This window comes from Mirounga angustirostris, unplaced genomic scaffold (genome assembly GCF_029215605.1).
Source record: "Mirounga angustirostris isolate CCGP_5_RB_7025 unplaced genomic scaffold, mMirAng1.0.hap1 SCAF_13, whole genome shotgun sequence".
In the NCBI taxonomy this organism is placed as follows: Eukaryota; Metazoa; Chordata; class Mammalia; order Carnivora; family Phocidae; genus Mirounga; species Mirounga angustirostris.
This window is the reverse complement of record NW_026991721.1, coordinates 24,228,110-24,253,544: the sequence shown is the minus strand read 5'-3', so window position 1 is coordinate 24,253,544 and position 25,435 is coordinate 24,228,110. Positions and strand designations below refer to the sequence as shown.

The 25,435-nt window shown below is 43.8% G+C and overlaps 1 protein-coding gene across 29 annotated transcripts in view; it reads left to right on the top strand.

Annotated features, from left to right (window-relative positions):
* Window positions 1–25,435, top strand: part of CD44 (CD44 molecule (IN blood group)) — an 85,205-nt gene that overhangs the window by 31,821 nt on the left and 27,949 nt on the right. For 18 of the 29 annotated variants that reach the window (XM_064576662.1, XM_064576651.1, XM_045893911.3 and 15 more), the window contains exons 2-6: window positions 2,940–3,105; window positions 6,695–6,828; window positions 11,911–11,979; window positions 14,816–15,049; window positions 22,795–22,920. In XM_064576662.1, coding sequence (XP_064432732.1) covers window positions 2,940–3,105; window positions 6,695–6,828; window positions 11,911–11,979; window positions 14,816–15,049; window positions 22,795–22,920 — 729 coding nt within the window. The other 11 variants (XM_054511988.2, XM_064576673.1, XM_045893914.3 and 8 more) reach the window with 4 other exon arrangements.

Sequence of the window (25,435 nt, the reverse complement as noted above, 5' to 3'; positions counted from 1 at the left end):
AGGCCTCAGGCTTTATTTTTAAACCCGGGAGGGACAGCGGCCCTCCGGCCGCGCAGCGGCAGGCCGTTGGCCCCTCTCCCGGCGTCTGCTGCCGCCTCCCCCGAGCAGCCTCCCCTCCGAGAAGCTGATTGCGAGGCTGTGTTTTCCTTTTGTAGGCCTGGGGAGGAAAGCCGCCGGAAGGGCTGTCCCCGCCGCCTGACAGCTTTCCCCGCGTGAAGACCGGCTGACAGAGGCCAAAGCTGAAAATGTCAGTGACAACGAACAATATTTCCAAAGGGCCTTGTGCATTTCCCTCCTCGCTGTCCTCCTGCCTCATCAGCCAAGACTTGTGTGAGCGGCTGAAGAAGGACACCCGAAGGCCCCCAAAGGAATGAATCGCATGTGCTCTCCAGGCCACGCAGTTCGGATGCGTTCAAAAAGCACCTACGTGCTAATGATACAAAAAGAGAGAAGCAACCGATGTGGGCTTCTGTCTTCTCGAAGCTCCATTTCTTGCTGCTGCTTTAGTGTTTTCAGAGTCAAGGAAGATCATACAGAAGTTTCACCGTTCTCTCATCATCTTATTTTGCAAATCATCAGACACCGTTTCCTGGTGGTTAGAACCTGCTTCCTGCTCCGAAGGGAGAAAGCAGTTGTTGTCCATCGAGCTCAGCAATACCGACCCTGCCTTCGTCCTTATGTGGCCGTTGTCTAGGAGCACCTCTCCCCTTTAGAGGTGACGCTCACACTAATGACATGGAAGGATCCTAGGTACACAGCAAAGCGGTTTGGAGGGTGGGTTTTGGTGCTACCCGGACCCGAGATGGGGGTTCCAGCTCTGCCACTGGCTGACTTGGGGAAGTTGCTTAATTTTTCTGAGCTTCAGTTTCTTTACCTATAAATAATACATACACACTTGCATACAACTCACCTGTCAGCGTTCGTGGAAGATGATGTAACACAGAACGCCAGAGGTGCTGGGGACCCAGGGAAACTGCAGTAACAGGCCTCCCCTCCTCCGGCTCTCAGCTCAGAGCTGAAGAACAAAGCAACTGAGAGTCAGGAAGTCAACTACAGGCTCTACATAGAAGTGCTGACTTCCTGGGGCAACTCATTTCTCTGAGCCTCAGTTTTCTCACTGATACATAAGCAGGATCTTCTGACTCCCCCTGGACCTGCCCAAGGGAGGGATGGAGTCTGAGTTCAAGCCAGTTCTGTCTGAATCCAGAGCTGGCTTCTAACTAACAACATGGCGCCTGGCCTGGCACGCAGGCCACCCTGTGGTAGGCCCAGAGGAAATGTCAGTGAGCCTTTTCCTTGGCCAAGGACTGTGCTTGAGGCTCTAGGACATGCTCAGGAGGAATCACACTCAACCGGGATGGTTCAATGATGTCACACCTTTCCATGTTGGCGTTCGCTGAGTGCGAACTGGGGATGATAATACAGTCCCGAAAAATAAGGAGTTTTCTGTTAAGGGTTTAGAAGCCTTGTGAAATGGTTTCACAGGATCGGGTGGATAATTCTTCAGCTCCTTATTGAGATTTTAGATTAATGTCTGCAAAATTCACAGGAGCCCTTGGATTAAATCATCCTTTAACCGGTTGATAGCCATTAGGCTTCATTTTGAATGCCATTAACTCTTGGGAGCCAACAACTGGTCTTGGCTCTATCTGTCAATATGTTGAAGGTGTGCTTTGTAAGAAATTTTAAGGAGCTATTTATTCATTCAGTAAATACTGGTTGAGCATCTACTCTCTGTCACACTCTTGTGAGAATTAGAGAAACACAATACACAGGTAAAACGTCCTTGCTTTTCTTGGAGCTTCTATCACAGGAAGGGCGGATGGATAATAATTAAATACACAAATAAATAAACAGGTTGCTGTGGAGACACCAAAGCAGGGTGAGCGAGGGAGACATGTGGGTTGGAAAACAGTGCTCAGGAAAGGCCTCTAAGAGGGGGTGATGTGCAGCCAAAACACAAAATGCAATGATCTGAAGACAGAACATTCCAGACAGAGGGCACGGCAGATATGTGTTCTAAGGTGGCCAAGAACTCAGAATAGCCAAAGGAACTGAAGGCAAGTTTTATGCCTGGAGCAGAGGGAGCTGCTAAAGTTTCAAGAGGGAGATAGAAGCCAGCTCCTCCTGTAGGTCTTGTCAGCCATGAAGAGGATGTTTATTCCGGGTGCAGCCAGAAGCCATTAGAGGTTACAAGTAACACCACTTGATTGTGGGAAAATGCTCATGGTATAAGATTAAGTGGGAAAAAAGGACGCCCAAATCTAAAACTGTATATTTAGTCCTGCTTTAACTATGTAAGTACATAAGTATACACACACACACACACACACACAGATTCAGAAAATTGGAAGAAGATACAAAATGTTTAAAGCGTTGGCAGTAGTGGTGACCTAGCTTTTCCTTCGTTATTTCCCTGAATTTTGTCGGTTTTCTACAAGTTGTATTACTTTAATAGCCAGAAATAGGTCATATGCTTTTTAAAAACTCATTTGTAAGGGTGCCTGGGCGGCTCAGTCGGTTAAGCGTCTGCCTTTGGCTCAGGTCATGATCCTGGGGTCCTGGGATCGAGTCCCATATCAGGCTCCCTGCTCAGCGGGAAGCCTGCTTCTCCCTCTCCCTCTGGCTGCAGCTCCCCCTGCTTGTGCTCTCTCTCTCACTCTCTCTGTCAAATAAATAAATAAAATCTTAAAAAAAAAAAAGCTTGTTTGTAGAGCGATCGATGGAGACAATACTAGAGTTATGCTCCTTTACTGTGTCTTAGCTCTGAGCTGAGCTTAATGTGTGGTGCTTTGGAATGCTGGACTGAATGTTGAAGCCTCTGGCCAGTGGAGAAGTTTTGTTTTGTTTTGTTTTTAATGAATCTACCCTCAAACAGACTTCTTACCCTTCCCAATAAGTTATGCAAAAGCATCTACCATTTCTGTTTCATCCCACAGATTTGAATATAACCTGCCGATACGGAGGTGTGTTCCACGTGGAGAAAAATGGTCGCTACAGCATCTCCAGGACAGAGGCCGCTGACCTCTGCAAGGCTTTCAACAGCACCTTGCCCACCATGGCCCAGATGGAGAAAGCCCTGAGTATCGGGTTTGAGACCTGCAGGTAAGAGGAGGAAAGTCGGGGGCGGGGCCTAGGGGGCGGGGCTTAGAGCTCGTAGGCTCCGCCCTGACAGCTGATGGATGGTTGCCTGAAGGGCCGGCCCCACCTATTAATTGGCCAAGTCAACCTGGAACCTGTATGACAAGTGGGATTTAAAGGCGGCTAAAGACACCTTTGTGGGCGCTCTCCCGGCTTTGAAGCAGCTGCAAGGTCATTGTCGGAACCACAAGAAAACGTAAACCAAATAACAGTGTTTAAAATAAATATGTGCCTGGTGGAGTCTTGGCTCTGCAGACTTGGCTCAAAGCAACGTTTTCAAACAACTCCCTCTCTCTGTCTGTCTCTCATGTGTTGGTTTCTCTTCTGTGTTCCTCTGGTTTGAGCCTAGAAATAAAAGGACGTGAAAATTATTAAGATGTATTATTACAATGAGGGGAAGTGGTCCAAGGGACCCAGGAGACCTCCTGAGAGACTTTGTGCAGGACATCACGGTGCTCCCTGGACCCCTGCTCACGCCATTCTGCTCAGGGCGCTCACAGCAGGCAGCGGCCCCGTGTGTTTGAATCTCTGATGAGCCTGTGGTGAGTGGTGCTCATGAAGAGCTAACAGTGGTGACAGCCACGGTGGGGTGGTTTGGTTTGGTTTGTTTTCACTAGAAGAGCTCCGGGTAATCTGAGCAACTGCTCTGAAGTTTCCAGCCGGCCAGCAGCTTCCCCCCTGTTTTTGCAACGTGAGATAACGTGGTTCCCCTCCCTCTTAAACATACACGCACACGTGCAAACAAGGCTGCATTTTTAAAAGTCAAGCTGCAGGAGCCTTTATCCAAACCATGAAACGTAAGTTCAACACACCCATCCCGGCCCTTGGTTGCAGAGGCATGCACCCTACATTAGGAATGGCAGCGGAGGCTCTTCGGCTGAAAAGGAAAAGAAGAATCTTTACTCCGACACTGCACTGAGAAGGTAGCCACTAGCCCCATGTGGCAGTTTACACTGAATTACAATGAAAGAAAAATTCCACTTTGGTTCTTCGTGGCACTGTTGACATTCCCGTGCTCGGCGAGCTCCAGATGGCGAGCGGCTGCCAGACTGGAGGATGTAGATTCTAGATAGAACATTTTCATTATTGCAGAACGTTCTACTCAGCAGTACTGCTCTGAAAGAAAGGGCAGATGTGCACGGACGTCTGTGTGTGTTCAGAGCTAGGTCTGGGAGAACCCAAGAGGAGCAGAGGAAGAAGGCTGCGCCGAAGGCAGGCTGATGAGCAGATCCATGTATCCCGTTCCCAAGGCTAATTGTTTAAATACGGCCCTGACTCGGCCAGTAGCCTAAGAAAGTAGACTTACTAGACTGAATTTGGATTGTGAAATACAGACGAGACCGACTTAGGAAACACAGAAATGTTCCCATCTGCTGAAAGCCAGGGGAGTTCTTTCAACTCCTACTGGCTAACCTTCGCACACTTAGAGGTGGGGCGCACCCTGCTGCCCACTCGCCCACATCCCCTTGATCCTCAGACTGCACCCGGGGTTGATCATATTCCTCCACTTTATGGATGAAGCAACTGAGGCTTGCAGAAGTGCCACACTCGCCCAGGGCCACATCGCTTGCATGGGGAAGAGTCTAGATGCCATTCCTGCTCTGTCTGAGCCCAGGGCAAGAATTTCATGGCTGTCCAGAAGGACTGAGAGCGAGGGGGAGACAGAAGCATGGCTCATAGATTTGCTGAGCATTTCTTTCCATCCTGTGAACAGCAACCTGCTGGGGCAGTATATACACACATAAATTTTAATATCCCAACTCATGTATGGTGGGACACATACAAAGGGCAGTCGGCTTGTTGTAGCAACAGCTCAGGCATAACTTACACAGGGAATGCAGATTCTAGAATGTCAGTGTGACACAGATCTCCCGAATGTGATGGAGGCGGGGTGGGGAGTAGGCTCACCAAGGAGTGTTGTCATTTAAAAAAAAGAAAGAAAGAAAGAAAGAAAAACGGTGCGAAAGAAACCTATCCTTCCACCCATAGCGGGTATTAAGTGTTGCAAAACACATTTCCATAATTTCGCTCAGGCGGCTGTGAATCAGATCTCCGCCATGGGACAGGTGGCAGAGGCTCATAGGCGCGGATAAAACCTTGGCAGCCACTCTCTTCTGTCTGCCCCACCCTGATTAGTAGCATTTCCCAGATAGATGGAAACTTATTAACATTTAATTGCCCTCTTTCTCCCCACCAAGCTATGGAGTCTTTGGAGAAACCAGTCTGTCCTTTCAGATGAGGAATTAGTCCTGCGAGCTATGGTTGCAGCATAGACCTAACGAGTTCTGTGTGCTTAGAAATTTCAAACTTACAGCCATTTCCGTGGGTCTTGTAGGTTGATACACTATGTACTGTTGACTCTGGCAGCAAAGATTGAAAAGGTTCTCCGCTGTGCATTTTAGCCAGCATTGCATTTTCAGAAACTTGCTGGATTTAGCTTCGTCCTCTCTGCCCTACCCCTGCCACCAACCCTTTCTCCGCCCACTTCTAATTTTTGGAGGCATTTTACATTCGGGAAAGATTGTGCAGTGAGTGAGCACTTAGTGTCCGTGATGCGGACTGAAGAGGCTGGGTGCTGTCTGTTGTATCTGAAGGGGCCTCCGGCTCCATCATGCTCCCAGAAACATCTTGGTGAGGGACAGAGGGGGCTTACGCACTTCTCTGACTGAACTGCCTCTGGAAAATTCCTGAGCTAAATGAGGCACCACTATCTACTTACTTAATCGCTATTACTCCCATTTTAATGACAGTCAGTTTACTTCCACTGGCAGTGGAAATTATGCCTGGGATGTTCATGAAGAAAATGTACTGTGTTTCTAGCATATAAACAAACAAGGCTTTGTGTTTACAGTAATGGAGCCTGGAGCGAGGGAATCACAGGGAAACGTGAGGCAAAGAAGGAAGAGTAGGGGATGGGAAATGGGCGGGTCTGACCTGGGTGGACTGAAACGAAGAGCCACCTAGCCCTGTCTTCTGGGAGCTGGTCATCTCATGTATTTTCTGGAAAATATGAAGGTGATGGAGAGCCAGAGTGGATCTCACCTCATAGAGTGGTTGTTCTTCCCTCTTAAGTGATTCAGACTTCCCTCCATGTGTTCAAACTGACTTGATACTGCTGCCCACATATTTTATTTGGGAAGCCGGTTTTTTTTCTTTTTGGAGCGCCTGGCTGGCTCAGTCAGTAGGGCGTGCGACTCCTGATCTCAGGGTTGTGAGTTCGAGCCCCACGTTGGGTGTAGAGATTACTTAAGTAAATAAAACTTAAAAAAAAAAAAAAGCCAGTTTTTTCTTTCACGAATCTTTTTTTTCTTCTAAAGCTCTTTATCAGAGCTCTAAATAAAAGCACCTTGTCTCCCTCAGCCTTATTGGTCCCCTTCCTTCTCTCTCGGTTGTTGTTTCTGGATGTCACATAACCCACTTGTTGAAACCTCTAAGATCCTCAAAGGTGAAGTGAATGAAGTGAATGATGCACTGCGAGATGTCATTTGATGGCATGTTACAAAATCCCCATCACAGCCCTGCAGGTGGATAACCTCTCGCTTTTCTTCTGCAGGTACGGGTTCATAGAAGGGCATGTGGTGATCCCCCGTATCCACCCCAACTCCATCTGTGCTGCAAACAACACAGGGGTGTACATCCTCACATCCAACACCTCTCAGTATGACACGTACTGCTTCAATGCCTCAGGTTGGTTCCAAGTAGATGGTTTTTGCATTCGGGGTGGCTTTTGGCTCGTGAGCCTCTGTCAGCGTGGCTGACGGCACTTTCAGTCTTGGCTTCAGTGCGGAGTCATAGAGCTTCCATTCATGTAACAGATGCTCACTGAACATCTCCACAGCAGAGACAAGCTTCCTATCTCCAGGGCGCTTACTTGCTAGGCAGGGAGGCTGGTAGGAAACAGAGAAATAGTCAAATCCTCATATGAAGTCAGAGAGTGATGAGTGCTATAAAAACAAAGCAAAGAGCAAACCTCTTCCTAGTGCTTGGGGAAGCTTTCGTCTGGGAAGGTGGCCGGGGAGGGAGGGGCGTTTGAGAGGGAGCCCCAACTGGTGTCAGGGAGGAAAACTACGGGCAGAGAGGAGAGCAGTGCCAAGCCAGGCATGGGGGAGCATTGTGGCTTATTCTGAGGACACCGAGGAGGCCAGGGTGGATAACGTCTGGCGATCAGAAGGGGGGAATGCCAAGGAATGAAGTCAGAGAGGTAAGCAGGGGCCAGGTCCCATAGGGCCTTGTAGGCCATGGTAGAGAGTGTGGATTTTATTCTCAGTGTGATTGGGAAGTCACTGCAGGCTTTGAATAGGGAAGTGACATGAACCCAATGATGGTATTGCGGTACAAGCCAAATGGCTTGGCTTAGAGGTTATTTATTCTATGTTGGGCCTGGAGACAAAGCTGGAAGGATATACGATAGGCCTTTGACCTTCTTGAGTTTCCTTTCCCAACAACTGAGAGCCTTGACAACTAGAGAACAAGAAAGCCAAGTTCAGATGTGTGTGCTGGGCTGAAGGCCAGGCCCCTCTGCCTGTCAAAGGGACTTGCTTCACAACCACTGCCCTAGACACTCATGCTTATTATTCTAACTCAGGCTCCAGCAGAATTCAAGAATTCTATGTATTGTGTATCTTCAGGGTCTTTTGAGAAGGGTCAAACACACAAACGTCAAGCTTTTGAATGCCAACAGTCAGATGTTGTTTGACTACTTGCTTCTTCTCAAACTGGGCCTTCTGTTCCTTAGGAAGGTCTGAGATTGTGTGGAGGGAAGTTGGAACCACGAGGTAAACTCGACATGTCTTCCTGGCACATCCCTTTTCCTTAGAGATGGGAAGGAGGGTGTTAAATTAGCTGGAAAGTGGTTAAAGGCATTGTATGAGACAAACACAGATGTTATTCAATAATGACGTAAGGCATTGTTTGCATGAGACAAACACAGATATCACAGATGGTGGTAGAATATAAAATCTGCACGGGGTTTTCAATGCAAGTAGAAGCATCAAAGTAATTGCGAGATTACGTCAGTACCTTTAGGCTATGCTGGCCACCCTCTGTGGCGTGAGCAGTAGGGATGGGAGTGGGAATTCAGAAGAGGAATCTAGAGATTAGGAGAAAGAGAAAGTTTCAGGGTTGATTAGTTGAAATGGTGTGTGTGAAGCCAATACATTATGTCAAATATAGGCAAGTCGCTAAATCTCTGGGGGGACACTCACAACAAGGAGAAGAAAACTATAGAGTATTTCTTCTTCCCTGGTATATGAGTGAGGAATGCAGATGGAGTTTAACCAAAAAGAGGAGGGTCCCCATGAGGCTAAACGGTACATGGTCCCTACCCAGTTCCATACCCATACCCAGAATGTCCGTTCTAATGACATGATAATGAGAAAAACCACATGCAAATAAAAGAGAAGTAGACACAGAGCAACATGTGGTCACAATAGCTTATCTTAGTGCGGAAGGTCAGAGGGGGACTCTGGGAAGACTTCGTGTTTTAGATGAAGGGGCTGATGTGGGACTGAGCTAGCGTGGGGCCTCATACTCGAGAGTATCTGGGTACTACCCCTTTCTTCCCCCACTGAACCTTGCCGAGCGCATGGATGCAATAAATTATGTTGTTGCGAATCCACATTGTCTCACCTGTTTTACAAGTTAGTATCACTTCCTGGAAAGAACTTTAACTCAAAAAGGTAGAAGCTCACTTGTTTTATAGCCGGGAATGGTAGCCATCCGGACAAGTTACTACTGAATCTTGTGTCCCTGCCCCTTAGGTATGCCTGTAAGGTTGGGTCTAGCCTCAGAGAGGAAGTGAACCCTCCTGATTAACTTTCCTCTTCTTTTCAGGGGAGGTGTTAATCCAGCTGAAAAGCTGGAGAAGTTCTGGGGGTGTATTCCTACCCAAATGGCTGTCTTAAAGTAGTAAATTTTAAGGAGAAGATTTTTCCTTTTCTTTTATCCAAATTTACTTAATAGGAATAGACTGCTTTTGTAATTTTTTCTTTAAGTTTTAAAAAGAGTATTTATGGATCAACTATATGCAGTCAGGACTCCTCTGGGCAAGTAGGACGAGAAAGAACCAGTGGCCATATTTCTTGTCTTGGGAGGTAATCTCGTTGAAATGATGAAACAAAAAAATAAAGAAGCTCGAGAAGAATGTTTATCTGAGGATAAATAAATTCCAAATGTATTGGTTTAGAGTCAGATGATAGAGGTGCTAAGTGAACTATGGATCTTGATAACCTTCTGTTCTAGGCAGAGAATCTCATTGGAAAGGTCCTTGAGTTCAACTTAGCTTGAGAGTTGCAGACAGGTGGTCAAGACCCAGTGATGTGACCTCCTACAAACCTTTTGGTCTACAAGGACCAAAGCCAGCTCAATCTTAGCAGATAGCTTCCATATGCTTACAGTTTCAGCAGTATTTTTGTAAAACATGGCCTGTGGTCTACAGATGAAAATATGGCAGATCCTGGAAAGGCCCTGTGATTCTGATTTTGATTGCCTCATGTCTCATTAAGGCCCAGCACGAGCCTGGTGACTTCTGTGTTAAGAGCCCAGAGAACTGGGTTGAATGTGTTCATTTCTTGAGTTTGCCTCCAGTAAAATGCTTCATTCTCTGTTGAAGGAGGAATTTAGGAGATGTTACATTCATTTGTCTATCCATTTGCTCATTTATTCAACAAATATTTATTGGACACCTAGAATATATCTGGCACTGAGTAATTGGCTAGACTGAATAATTAACATTGCTCTTGGCTATTTTGGGGCAGTGGAGACACAGTTTAGAGATGCAGCCCACCAGGAAGCCCACCCCAGAGTCTTTCTAACAAATCCTTAGGTTTAGGAAAAGCTCACCAGGCCCGATGCTCCTAGTAGTGCAGTGCTCATTAAACAGAATAAAAGACTGTCAGTGAGGCCCTGCTATCTGACATGGGACTGTGAATGTATTAATTGCACATTTGGGTCACCATTCATCATAGTGTGTTTGCCACATTTGGTGTTCTTTATAAAAGTTAAGGGGAACTGGAGCATGAAGAGGCTCCATTTGAACAAATGCTCTAATGATTTCCAAAACTGTCTTAGTGTTTTTTACATGATGCCCCATTCTATTACAACCTAACCCTTAGAAATTCCTTCCCAGGGCACTACTATTGCCTGAATTTGGGGAAAGTTGTTCCATCCCTGCCACGAAGAAGTCATAATCCAAGACCTGTTTCTGGGTCTGTGCAACATAAAGTATCAGAAGCTTCTCATGGGTCAGGCCGGTTGCTGGTGGTGTTACCAGAACAGACAGGGTAGATACTCTTTAAGATCTCCCAGGGTGGCCATTTGCCCTGCTTTTCAAATGAGGAAATCATTGGGAACATTTTTTTGAAAACTGTAAAAATCTAAAGAAATATTAATTGTTATTGTCGCCCACGACCTTGTGAATTCCTTAAAAGCAGGGACCGGAACATGTTCATCTTTTTGCTCCTTTTTTTTAATCTGTCACATGAGTAATGCTTAAAATGCATAAATAAACTGATATATCTTAAACTTTTTAAAAAGAATTTCTTATGGCATTGACATTCATGGTTTATCTAAACATTTCTTGACCTGTTTATCACTGCAGACCATTTGGCAGGGGGGTTAACATCTTAGGTATGTTTCCTGGAAGCATGGGCCTGTGGGAATTATACTGGTACTTCCTCTTTCATTCATTCAACAAGTATTTATCGAGTGCCTCTCTGAGCCCATCACACATAAATGTTTTGGCCAAGATAGATGAGGTCACTACTCATCACTACTCAACTTATATAGTTCTTCAGAGGTGGGTGGGTAGCAGGGGTTAGGGGTTGGGAGATGTGCCATGAACAGCCAACAGGTAAAATGAACAAGATGATTTGAGACAACAGTAAGCCAGAAGGAGAACTGCAAGCAAAGATGTGATGGTGATACATGGGGGGGATTGGTAAGGGGCTGGTTGAGATTGGATGGTGAGGAATGGCCTTACTGAGGAGGTGACTTTCTCTGAGATTCTCTTCTGGGATGTCTTTTACTTAGCCTTTGCAAGACTGACTTTTCCTAAAACCTACTTTTCTCCAGGTGAATATAAAGCTGTCAGTTTCACAATGAGGCCAAAGAAATAGGCAGGTAAAGGGACATGCCTTTTACCTGTAGGAAAGATGCTTCTGGGACCTGGGAAGCAGCTAAGCCCTGTTTTGTTGAACTTGTGTTTCTGTCCAATGTTATGAGTACCTAGTGATTTATGGCAGAACACTTAAAATACTTGTGGTAACAGCCTTCCCTGTGATAGCAGTCTGCCTACCGGCCTCCATCCATCCCCATCCCTCCATCCATCCCTCCATCCATCCATCCATCCATCCCTCCATCCATCCATCCCTCCATCCATCCATCCCTCCATCCATCCATCCATCCCTCCATCCATCCATCCACCCATCCCTCCATCCATCCATCCCTCCATCCATCCAACCCTTTCTTCCTTCCTTTTTATCAAGAAGCAACACTGAGAGAAACCAACCTAACAAATAAGTTGCCATTTTGTGCACAGACAGTAGGCACATGCACACATATGCACACGTACACACAGTATAAAAACTATCATACACAAATGGATCCATTCTTCCTGCAACAGCAAAGCCAGTTTAAAGCTCTCTGAGTTTTTAAGGTCTAGTTACCAAATAGAGCTTTAATAAAGCCCCATCCTGACCAATGGAAATGGGCATCAGTTTTGCTCCCATTTTTTTTAAAGTTCTCATGCTTTTTCTCTTTGCTACTCCACAGCTCCACCCAAAGAAGATTGCACATCGGTCACACACCTGCCCAGTGCCTTTGAAGGACCAATTACCATAAGTACGTATCTCTTCTGACTTTGATGGAGTGTCCCCATTCTTGGGAAAGAGATTAGGTGAACTTTCTGTCTGTGCTTCATATTTGAGCAGGAGAGCAGTCATTTGCCCAAGGCTGGGGACATTGGCTGTGATTCACTGTCCCTTCCCCTTTTCCTGCAGTGGCTTGAAGCTACGATTCAGTCGACCCCAATACATTGTTCCTCAAACTGCAGTTTTTTGAAAACCACTTGCACTTTTTTGGGCACCTCTGTGTACATAGCACAATCATTTACTTGCTATTTTTCACTTAACTGGCCTGTTCTTTTCTACTTAAAATATGTTTATTTAAAAAAAAAAAAAAAAACTTTAAGGGTGCCTGGGTGGGGCAGTCGGTTAAGTGTCCGACTCTTGATTTCGGCTCAGGTCTTGATCTCAGTGTTGTGAGATGCAGCCCCGCGTCAGGCTCCGCGCTCAGCGGGGAGGCTGCTTGAGATTCTCTCTCCTTCTCTGCCCCTACCACTCATGCACACTCTCTCTCAAATAAATAAATTTTAAATAAATAAACAAACAAACCCCTGTGAATGGAATCCCTGGTCATAAGCAGAGGGTATCCTTAAAAATACACTTAAATGTAGGACAAATCAAATAGTCTTCTTAAATTCTAGCTGCTGAAGGTTCTGAGTCTGAGGCATGTTCTCTCTCATGGGGGAGATTAATTAGTGTTAGGGGGAGATGCATTCGGGCCCCCTAAATTTTCTGTTTGATTATTTGTGTATTGGAAGATAATTCCAAAGGGCATAAGCTTCGTGGTAGGGATTTCAACATTATTTATACCACATCCACCTAAAATCATCTTGATGATCCCAAGACGTAGGCATCTGGCACTGTATGAAACAAAAAAGCTCAACCAAATTTTCAGAGAGGTCAACTTATTAACCCTGATCTTCTGGCCTCTGAACCTCGCTTTTTTTGAGAAGTGTCATAGTGTTGAAGAGGCCTGACTTCTGCCTCCTAAGAGCCAGACCCCTCAGTGTGCAAGGGAACAGTGGTTTTGGGTGGCAGAGAGATGAGAATCATCCTGGCCACATAAATCCAGCCCCCCACTGTTTGGCCAAAAATTGTCCCTGACCCGTGCCACATGGAAAGGGAGGACCACAAGGTGAGATGTGCTGTCTCAGTCAGGCTTGGTTGGAAATCTTAGTTCCTTACCACCTGGGTGATCTCAAAGGAATGACTTACTCTGAACCTCAGTTTTCTCATCTGGATAATGGAACAACATGTGAGATTTGAAATGAAAATGAAGAAAGATAATATGTCTAATGCATGCCAGGACCATAGTCATGTTCAGTAAATGTCCCATTTCCTTGGTCCCCACCAATGCCTTTCAAAGTCCAGACCTGTACAAGTTGGTCATATTTTTTTTTATCAGATCTTCATCTGCAGAGATTATCAGGGTGTTTGAGACTTCGCAATATTTTTTTAAAGATTTATTTTTTTTTATTTTTTTTTATTTTTTGAGAGAAAGAGAGCAAGCGAAGGGAGGGGCAGAGGAAAAGAATCTCAAGCAGACCCCCCTGTTGAGTGCGGAGCCCGTGCTAGGCTCGATCTCATGACCCTGAGATCATGACCTGAGCTGAAATCAAGAGTTGGACGCGTAACCAACGGAGCCACCCAGGCGCCCCTGCAATATTTTTTAATTTATGTATTACTAATCGTTCTACTTGGGCAAGCCAGAGAGGTGGACAAAAAGAACATTTAGTCCAGTGCAATATAGCAGAAAATAGTTTTAGCCAAATGCACACTTATGCAGTGAGTGGCCCAGGCTTGAAGGCAGCACATCCTTTCAGGGAGGAACAATGAATGAATTCGGTCTTGCTTTTCCGTCTCCTGTCCATTCTAGATATTTGCTTGTTTAAATCAAAGATTTTGATCTTTACATACCTCTGGGCCTCTTAATTTCAAGGTCGAATCTCACGGAGGATGGGCAGAGTCTCTGTCAGCATTTAGGCATGCTGATTTCTTAGCCAGAGTAGGGGTTATCTTAGACTGACAAAATTTGCCCCTTAGAAAAAAAGCCTCATTCTTCACAATGTGCAAATATATATTCCCTATTGAGTCAGCTAACCTCTTCGTTTCCTACTTCAAATCCTTTCTAGAAGTAGATGGAATTAATAGCAACAGATTTTACATGTACTTGAGAAGGGAGAATAGGAACCAATGGGAGAATTATCATTTATTGAGACCAACTCACTTTGAAATCCTATGCTAAGCACTTTACAAACCATGTATCATATAGTGCTCATAGCAAAAGGTAGTAGCATCCCCTTTTCACCAACGACAAAACTGAAGCTCGGTACCAGCTCTGTCTAGGGGCACATGAAGCTGGGATTCAAACATGGGGACTTCCAAACACACCCTCGTCCCTCCTCCCCATTTCCAGGGTGTGTGGGTGGGCTGGGGAGGGTAGACTTTCTTAGTGCATCACCTACTCCCCGCCCCTCTCCACTAGACAGATAGTTAGGTGTTGTTTTGCTTAATAACAAAGAAAAATAGCTTTGAAGTCACTGTCTTATATGATAATCCATAGTCTTTCCTATACTCAGAAAATGTTAGGGTGCCTGGGTGGCTCAGTCGATTAAGCGTCTGCCTTTGGCTCGGGTCACGATCCCAGGGTCCTGGAATCGAGTTCCGCATTGGGCTCCTTGCTCAGCCTGGAGCCTGCTTCTCCCTCTCCCACTCCCCCTGCTTATGCTTTCTCTCTGTGTCAAATAAATAAATAAAATATCTTTTTAAAAAAAAGAAAGGAAAAAGAAAATGTCAGCTGTCAAGTTCTGAAAGTGCCTTCCCTTTCTCCCCAGCCATCGTCAACCGCGATGGCACCCGCTATAGCCAGATGGGTGAATACAGAACGAACCCTGAAGACATCAACCCCAGCAGCCCCACTGACGATGATGTGAGCAGCGGATCCTCCAGCGAGAGGAGCACTTCAGGAGGCTACAACATCTTCCACACCCACCTTCCAACTGTATACCCGACCCAGGACCAAGACAGTACCGGGGTGTCTGACAACACAGAGCATACCCCCATTACCAGTAAGGAGAATGAATCACTGTGCTTTCCGGTGGCAATTTGTTTACAAAACCGTCTCTGATCTTCCTGGGTGATCTGCACTCCCTTGTGTGTTGATTGTCTCCTGTCTCGAGAAGTTGGGGACGACCGTCGTTTGGGGAGGGAGGCTATTATGGTAGCCCATGCCCTGTATGCATAGCCTGCTACTGCCTACAATTTTTTTTTTCCACCTGTGCCTCTGTTTTGCTTCCCTGGGGATGAGAAGTTGCCATACTGGAAGTCTTGTCGCAGGGATGTGATGACAATTCAAGCACGTTACAGAAGGGATTTTTACTTTTACATGTTTCCTTCTTGTTCTTTTCCACCTTTGGATAAGATTGTCTTCATAAAGTTGGGATCCTAATGGATGCATACCATCACATCTGCTTTTTTCAACTTCATGTTTTTATGTTTTAACTTGATTTAGGCGATATTATTGATGGTGCAATATTCAGCCCTACTCATCACCCCTGGTTTACTAAACAATTCCTTTGTTTTTGGTCTAAGGAAGCATATCTGAAGGAGTTATCTGATCATATCCAATCTGCTTAAAAGTTGTCTGTCCCAGCCTGGAGGGGAAGGCTGTTAATACTTGCTTGGTAACGTGGATAATTCATGACTTGAGGACTCCGAGAGCAGAAATATGTCAACATTGCTTTCGATTTCTTTGGGGTTTTGCCCTTTGTGCTCCACTTTTCACTGGAAAGTGTTTGCCTCTCCCTCTGGCCTCCTTCTTCACTTCCCGCTTTGCTTTTTCCCTATGGTTTGTTTTAAAACAGGTTTCCAGATTGGCTGCATTCCTTCTGTGGAGGATTATTCAAACCGAAGTAGGGCATCTGCCTCTTGAGCAGCTTTCCTAGTATGGTGTGGATTTTCTTTTGTCCTGGCTCTGGCTCTTTAGAGGGTGGGACTCTAGTCTCCAAAGAGTGTGGCAGACATTCACTGGTTTGTGAATGCTCAGCATAGGGCTCTTTTCTGTGCCTTGTCACCCAGAAGCCAGGGCAGCCTTCAGAGCACTATGATTTAACCTAAGGTTACTTGCTCAACAGTGTTTTAAATTTCTATGAGCAGCTTGCTAAGTGGGGGAGGGGGGCGCGGTACAAAGGGGCCCGAAGACTGGTCGTTCTCTGCAGATCCTTTGAAGCATTTTCAGGAAGCAGATGTTTTCAAACTGCTCAGGCTTTCCCAGATTACTGGCTCTCTGGAGGGTGTGTCACCTCGTTGTCTATCATCCCACGGACGACCCTTCTGGAGAGGAGCTTCTGCAAACCCAGCAGGCGGTCCTGTAAGCTGCTGGCTGCTCCTGAGTCCCCTGCCTTGCTAAAGTAACCATGTGGAAGGCGCCTATCATCAGGGCATGCAATTTTGTCAGATGTCGGCAAACGTAGCAATTAGTGGTCTCAGCGAGAGGCAGATCGAGTCTACTCCAAAGTACTATTTCCTACCAAAGAAGAAAATCGTGGCAAAATATATCTTTTAGGAATGGGTGAAATTCACATTGAAGCCATTATTAGCCTATATCAAATAGTGAGTATTACACATGTACTTTAGAAAGGCAACAAGGACAGTTAATGAACAGTCAGCACATCTTTTAGGATTGTACATTTCCTGCCCAAGTTAGTCAGCATACAGATTTTGAGGACCTAGTATGTACCAAGCCTATTCTAATGCTGGGGATCCAGTGGTAAGTACCAGTAGTACTGAAAGGAAATAAGGATTTGTAAGCTAGTAACCAATATTTGAGGTCTTCTCTATGCTGGTGCTCTAGTTACTGGGCACTCAGAGTTGGACTGACCTTCATGGAGCCCACCTGCTGTTCAGAAACCAAGGAGAAGGAATGCTTTGAGATTTCACTAAAACATAGTTCAGGATTTGGGTTAAGGAAAGAATTGTGCTTTTCTCTTTCCAAAGCACTTAGCTAAGTTTCTCTTAGTAGTTTGGGAAGAGACTCAGTGGTCCAACAGGGTGAGTCCAGGGCTAACCTGAGAGTCATTGAAGTGCCATAGCATCCAAAATGGCCAATGGTAACTCCAGATAAATCCATTCATGCAAAGAAGAGTGTTGGAGAAAAAAAATCGGGTGGAAACTTGAAAGCAGCCCCTGGCATGTTAGAAAAAATGACTACTGGTAAGTTCCTGAATAGACCCCAGTTTCTGAGCCCAGTGAGGAGATTCCCAAAGCTTCATGACTATCAGACTGAAAGGTGGGTCTTGGTGGGGATGAGTGATTGCAAATCCTCCATAATGCCTGCAGAAGAACAGATGTCAAGAAGAGGTCTGGCTGAGGACAGAGAAGTGCATCTTAGGTTGGCTGGCTCATTCCTTCCTTAAGGGTCCTTAGTGGATGTCAATAGGGAAAGCCAGTAAGAACAACCATCTGGTAGGTTTTGACTTCCAGCAGGCTTTTTATTATTAATGTTATTTTTGGAAGAGGCTTCCTGGAGGCATGTCGTCAGCCTCTTTTCTATTGGTGATCTGGTATTCTCTGGAATCCAGAAACCTAAACTAATTCAGGAAGCAGAGACTCCTACCTTGGAACGCTCTATTTCCTTGTCTTCTGGGTGTCAAAGAAATATATACATATATATTTTTGGTCTGGCATTGCCTACTTGGGTGGGGACAATTGGAAACTCTGCTGGCTAGACAGTAGCTCCTTCCATTTTCCCCAAATCTCATATGACTCCTTTCAGGAAAATAGAAATAATTCCTATTTCTATCTTGCTCTGGTATGTTTACTTCCTGTTGGTCTCTTCTTGGTCTTCTATAGGGTGAAGGTGGCAGGAGCTCTGTGTCTTTAATAAAGTTTCTGAGGGCAGGAGGGGGTGCCTGAGAATTTTTCGGGGGGATGCTTGGGTTTATCTGGGGGCATCATTGGTGAAATTGGCTCCCATGTCTCTATTTTCTATTCTTTGCCAATGTGCCCTTTGTAACACGGAGCATAGTGCACAGGTTGTTGACATTTGGTATATCTAGAGTCAAAGTTTTTAACCTGGTGTTCATGGACCTCCAATAGGTTCAATGATGGGCCATAAGGCATTCAAGAGCTTGAAATAATATACAAAATTTTGAGAATGTGTATGTGTCAGATCACTTTTTTGAGGACAGAAGTCATAACTTATATCAGATTTTCAAAGGGGCCTATAACTCAAAATGGCTTTTAAAAATCTCAACTGGTTTAGATGTTTATCCTGACGATTTTGCTATTCTTCTTCCACGGGGAAACATTCTGGCCTCAAGTCCTACTTGAGAGTCAAATGGGAAATTTCAAATTGCAAAATATCACTGATTATCCTTTCTCTAATTTGAATAACATCCAGAATTTCTCTAACTTGGGCAGTTTTGTTTCTTTTCTGGAAACACATTCTGAATTAGAATTACAAGTGACAGAAGGTGATAGATGGAAACTTGACAAAGCTTTATCTGATTTCAATATTTTGAACACAACCCTTTGCAAGGTTCCTGCTCAAGCATAGAGCTTGAGTTGAAGTTCGTGAGTGTGGGTGGAGCTTTGAAACGCCAGTTGTCATCATAGGCTACCGGCATGAAGTGATAGGCCCAAAAGATACAAGTAAGAACCTCTAAAGACACTCCAAAAACAAATGAATAAAAGCAACTTCATGAAACGTTGCATCAAAGACCTTCAGTCCATGGCTGGGTCACCTCATCAAGTAAATATAAAATCTCTTTTCCTTTACAGGTTGTTAAGTAGCTACTTGATTTTGCTCTGAGCCTGTGTCCAGAGGGTTCTGTTTGAAGAATGAGTAGCTCTGAATTGATACCCATACAGAATTTGCATTTCTCATGTGAGACTTTAGGAGACTGGAAAGATAAAACCAGGCCTCAATCTTTCTTTTCTAATCTTTGCTCTATAATAGAGACAGACGTTATATATATATAGAGCTGAGAGTAAGGGTTTTGTAGAAAGATCTCACTAAATGGTATTTTCATAATTGATCCAGTTACTTCAACTGTGCACTCAGACAGCCACACAGCAGTTCAGGAGCAAAATCATTGGATGTGGTCCTGGTTTGGTAACTCACAGCCTAAGACTCAGGATCACACAGCAACAGCAACAACAGGTAAACTGCTATGTCTTCTGCTTATCCATTGTCCTGAATGCCAAGTTTTTCAGTATAAGGAGAAGGACTTCCATGATCACATCGAAGTTTCGCACTGATGTCCTGTCTTGATCCTTAGGGAATTGGGATCTGGTACCATTTGGTTTATCAGAGAGGCCTATGGATCTGGGGATACAACTGGATACTCCTCCGTGTTCTACTTGTTTTCCTTTTGGCGGTATGCACATAGAATCAGAATTAGTTTTCCTTCAGGAGCTTTAATTAGGAGATTCCTTTAGAACAAATCCTCTTGAAAGAAGTCTATTAGAAAATAGATACTCCTACTTTCTGCTGATCTAATTATCACAGTCAATAACAGTAGAGGGAAATACTGACTTATGGGTGGAAAGTGTAGGCCCTGTGTACTTGTTTGGACTTCTCAAACCTCAGCTGTAAAGTGGAGGAGTGACCTGTTATTTTCCATCAGAATCTAGGATGCCTGGATGTTTGATGATTAATTCTAAATCCCTGCAAAGTATTCTGGACTGTGAGCTTATGTGGGAAGAGTTTCCAGGCCTATAACAGTGGGAGGTTACAGGCATATCTTCATTTATTAACTTTTGTTGATGGAGGATATGGCCATATTTCAAAATAATTGGGCATTCTTTCTGCAGGAGAGTAATAAAAATGGTCCTTAACACTTGTTTAGTCGAATAAAGTATATTTTAACAAATATTCATGTAAGGAAAATAGTGCTGATGTTATGTTGTGATTTCATATCATGGTGCTAAAGGTCATGCTGGAGGGGGGGACGCAGAATAAAGAATATGCTATTTTTAAATGTTAAATTACAATGCTTATCTTCGTAGAACAAATATTGTGAAGAAAAAGTCTTCTTGTCAGTGCTTCATCCTGGGCCATTTCTGGGCTTTCTTGAAAGCTGAAAAAAAAGAAATCTAATCACAAATACTTTTGTATTTGGGGATTTAATGATGGCTTCAGCTTCTCTGCTTCAACTTTTTTTTCAGTTTTTTATCCACTATTTAATATTCTTCTGGTGCACATCATGGTGGCAGAAATGGCGGTCTTGGGAAGTTTTCAAACCAGGGCTCTTATTTTCTGATCTTATTTGTGAGATCCTTGGGTCACTTCATTTCTGTGCATCTTTCCTGATTGATTACCACCTTTTCAAAATGGACTCAAAATGTCCTGTTCTGCTTTGCAAAATATAGTTTTGGTATAAAAAAGTGACCATGGGCAAAATTGCTGGAGGATCTGGACACTAAATGGAAAAAGGTGGAAAGGCATCTTTTTCTATCTTCCCCTTCATGTGGCATTCCTCTGTGTGTTGGGGATTGCTGGGATTATGTGTCTGGGATTGCTGGCAGAAATATCATACCCTAAATTCTTAGAGAATGATATTGGTTGGCCAAGATAGAGTGTGTAGAACATGAATGGCTAGGACTCTGGAGAGCTTGGTTTCAGAAGCATAGACTCTCAGATTTGGAGAGGATCTTCAATAGCCTAGCTCAGTCAACACTTCTAGTCATTTGATCTACAAAATTTTCCTGCTAAGTGATCTTTCTGATGGTGGGGAACACAATACTTTATGAAGAAGTTCATCGTTGCATAGTCCAGATTATAACCTTTTAAATCCAACATTTGGGAGAATATTTGTTCCCCTTACAATGATCACCACCGGCCCTTAGTTTGGCCTTTTGGGAGCACAGACAAAAATTTAATCCCTCTTCTACATTATAGTTTTTCAAAATTCAAAGACTGCTGTCATGCTCTCTGTCATTCGGCCTTTCTGACTCCAGACAAGGCAAATTCCATCCAACACAGTTTTTTCCTCTTTAAGATAAGAATCATGAACCAGATGGTATTTAAGGACTTTCCATTTCTGACATTCTATGACCTGCAGTATGGGCCTTGAAAATAAAGTGGGACTTGTGTGCTTTTTCTGTTTCTTCCCACCATCTATATGAAGTATAGATGACTCTCTTGAGTGGTAAAAGAGTAGAAGCATATACAGTGCTGTTTCTTAGGGATTGATAATTAACCTTTCAACCATCGATTCAATTATGGTTACAACAGCTTCGATGAGCTCTAGTGGTACAACTCCTGAAACAGCAACCAAGAGGCGAGAAGCCCAGGATTGGCTTTCATGGTGGTTTCAACCATCAGAGTCCAAGAATCATCTTCACGCAACAACGATAATGGCTGGTAATGAGTTATTACTATCTTATTTCATAAGATCTCTTGACAGTTTCAATAGTTCATTGACCTCAGGGATACTAAGCCTGAAGTCCATTCTAGTTTCACAAATGTTTTTGATGACTTGCAAAGGATCATGAGCTTGGAGACCCATATGTTTGATTTGACAGCATTAATAAGCAGATTTCTTCTTTCTATTCTATAGAATTAATACAGGCCTGGAGGAGGCTATTAAAAGAGCACTGTGAAAGGAAACCAATCTTTCTTGATGACAGAACAAAATTTTGGCTCTGAAAGATATTCCAAAGTGACAAAAGTCATTAAAAATTCTTGACTTTCTGGGGCGCCTGGGTGGCTCAGTCATTAAGCGTCTGCCTTCGGCTCAGGTCATGATCCCAGAATCCTGGGATCAAGCCCCGCATCTGGCTCTGCCAGAAGCCTGCTTCTCCCTCTCCCACTCTTCCTGCTTTTGTTCCCTCTCTCGCTGTGTCTCTCTCTGTCAAATGAGTGAATAAAATCTTTAAAAAAAAAAAAATTCTTGACTTTCCAAGAGAAAGTAAAATAGCATAGCTAGAGCTAGAAAAATACAGAAACTTTCCATCAGTGGAACTATTCTTGGGGCAGCCACTGATAGTAAGAAAAGACAAATGGTCGCTCCAAAACTCTCATTCAAAGTATAGGAAACCCCTTTTCAGGAAAGAGACTCCTTCTACAGCAACCACTGAGAAGAGGCAGAGGGTCTCCATCTTCTTTTTTGTGATGTGTCCAGAAGGGAAAATGTGAGAATTTCTCAGAATCTTGGCTCCAGTCCACTTTAGCTGACCCTTTTGGTTGACTAAGAAATGCCAGGCATGGTTTCTCTGTGAAGTGCCTAACGTCATTATGGCTGGGTGCTGCACTGTTGTTGGGGTGGTAGCTCAGCTTGTGCTCAGAGCTCTGGTGGTGTGATGCTGGAGAAGTCAACAAATGAATTAACACATCGTGAATACACCCATGGGATTTTAAAAATGACGGACATGTGTTTAGATTGTGAAAGTTTTCTGCAGGTGGCTGACAAAACAAATAGGCACGTGTGAAACCTTTCCATTCTATTCTTGACACCCTTGCTTTAAGGGCACGTGCTTATTAATAAGTTAATAATACGAAAGCATGGGAGGGGGGAATGTTTACTGGCCTGTTTTTCTTTTGTTTCTCTGGTTGGGTTTTGTCCATATTTATTCTTTTTACTTCTTAAAGAGATTGTTCAGTTGTGAAGGTCACAGCCAATTGTCTTTAGATCTATGCATTAGTTTTCAGAGACCAGGATATAAGAATCTGGGAGTATACAAGTCAGATGTCTCATTTTCTTCTTGAAATGTTGGGAATTCCATTATACATTCTGTGCCTGATTTTCTTCCTTTATCAAATGGGTTGCTTGGCATCCAGTTCAGCCACTAACATAAGTCACCACAACAGGTACGGATTCAAATATCATCTCAGCAGGCTGGGAACCAACTGAAGAAAATGAAGATGAAAGAGACAAACACCCCAGTTATTCTGGATCAGGCATTGATGATGATGAAGATTTTATCTCCAGCACCAGTAAGAATAATCAATTACAGTAGAACCATTTATGCAAGGCTTACTGATTAATCTGAGTGATGCCCAACAGTGTCTACCTTGGGAAATAGTTAATGTGGAAAATGAGCATATACCTATGACTGATCACACTTTAGTTATATCTTGGTAAGATTATGAAGGAAGAAAAATGACTTTAAAAAAAATGGAAGTCAAAATGTTTTTGGAGGAGAAATGGGGAAAATATTTATAAAACTCCTAATGCCTTAGGTTCTTTCTGTTTCATGTACTTATGTGGTCTGCTACTCCAGATTCTCCTTGAATTATTGAGCTTTGTCGGACAATAGCACAGTAAAACATTACAACAAGTATTTATTGTGTACCTACTGTGCTTAGTGCTGGGAACACAAAGATGAAAAAAGCCAGAGCTCTTGCCTTCAGACTGGTTTATTGAAGCAATAAAATGTGAGTGGGAGGATATTAATTAAAAGTTGTAGATGATTCTACATTGAAGATTTAGATGGCCCTAGAACAGATTAAAGTTGGGAACCAGAATTCAAGAATAATCATCATCAAAACTTGGTTGAAATCAAGGAAACAAATCTAGTTTTAAAAAATGAGTAGGGCACCAATATAACAGAAAGACATTGAAGGGAAGGACAAACATCAGCTGAGCTTTAATTAAAACAGTGCCAGTTATTAAAAACAAATAGCGAAAATACTGCATAATAGTATACGAATTTGTGACAGTTATAAAACTTTGAGATGGCAAGCGAGCTGAAAAACATCCCTTAAAAAACATGCAAAGGTCAGTCTAATATTTAGCTAGATGACTGGGTTTCCTAGACATATCTGTAATGATCTGAGATGTTGCTGAACAGAGACGAGAATTCCGAACTGACTCCACCATATCACTCCGTCACTCCTGTCCTTAGAGAAGGTTGACCTTTGCAGTGTGACTGTATTCTCTCAGGTCACTGAAGTTCTGACTGTCCTCCTGAAACCTGAGAGGACTGTCCCCAAATGGACAGCACCCAGGAAGGGAGGAGTCCAAAAATATAGCTTGGGCTTTGAGGCATCTGACTATATGGCATCAATTCCACAATACTCAAGATGAACTAGATGCTTTATATCTAAGCTTTTAAATGGTGTATTCTTTAGCCCAGACACCACTGCAGAGCTTGGTCTATAAAACAAGGAAACTCTTTTTAATAATTTCAGAAAGAAAACCAAATAACCAAAAACACTGGAGCTTTACTGTCACACTGTCTTCTGGGTTCCGGATGTGGTCCCATCTTCCAGGTGGGGCCATGAGTAAAGATATGGTCTTGATACTTGAGAAACTCAGTTTTCTTGGGTGGCAACCCAAACAGATCAACCTGAAAATAAATTGTGTGATCAAGTTCCCGGAGGAAAACGTCCCTTGGTGTTTTTCATCTCTGTGGCATATTTTCCAATTTCAGTTCACTTTTCTGCTTGGCACCTGTGCACGTAATTCAGCAGAATGCCTTCTTTCTTCTGTAGGGGTAAAGACAACTGCCACTTTTTCATGCTTATTAAGAATGTGGATGATGATTCTAAACCCAACTTGTTTCACTTGTGAAGTCAAGCTGATAGTATTACAGTTCCGAAAAGAATTTTGTATTAGTTGGGTATCAAAATTAAATTTGAGAGAATTAGGATGGGTTTGTACATAATATTTTCACAAGAGCAACTGATCCTAATTTTGTCATGAGCCTTCTGTCAGGTGCGTCTCCTATTCCAGCTCTATCATTTTGGGTGACAGTATCAGGCCTCTGGTGGATGTATGCTTCTTTTTTTTTTTTTTTTTCCGGGAGCTGCCGTAATGGTGGTTGGTGACCTATGGTGCTTTTCTACTGAATGTATGAATCTTGTTTTTCTCTCATTGGCTATGAATGGCTTGCTCATGAAATGCTTTGTATTTGATGAGAATACCATAGGTGTTTGCTAAACATTCAGAAATGTACAGCTAGATCATATGGCTACTATAGGTAGATGTTCTTTCTTACAATCATCTGTAAGAAATCCATGGTTGCTCAGGGTATGCCTTTCCCCACCAAAACTACTAATGAAATAAAGTGATCATATCATCATGGTATAATGTTCAGGTATCTACCTCTTCAGCTTAAGGATCTTGCTCTAGCACACTTGCCAGTGATACCAATTCCTTGGGCTTTCAAGCGCACAGGGCCATTACAGACTGCATGGATGGGCAAAAACTCTGATGTTCTTGGTTGTCCTCGGTGGAGGGCTGGTGTTTGCAAAGCTGTTCTTCCTTCTACTGCAGCTCCTTTGGCTGCTTTCTCCGGAAAATCTCATGTTCTGAGCCCAGTGTATTCTGTGACGGAATGCAGAGGACACTGAGGTGCTTAACAATATGGCTGAATCAAGCTGAAATCCTCTCTGCTTTCCCTCCATTTCCACTCAACCATCTATGCAAGCTGGTATAGATGATTCACTGTGTAGACCAAAGAAGGGAGAGATGTGCAAAACAAGTGCTGAAGGCTCAAGAGCTAAC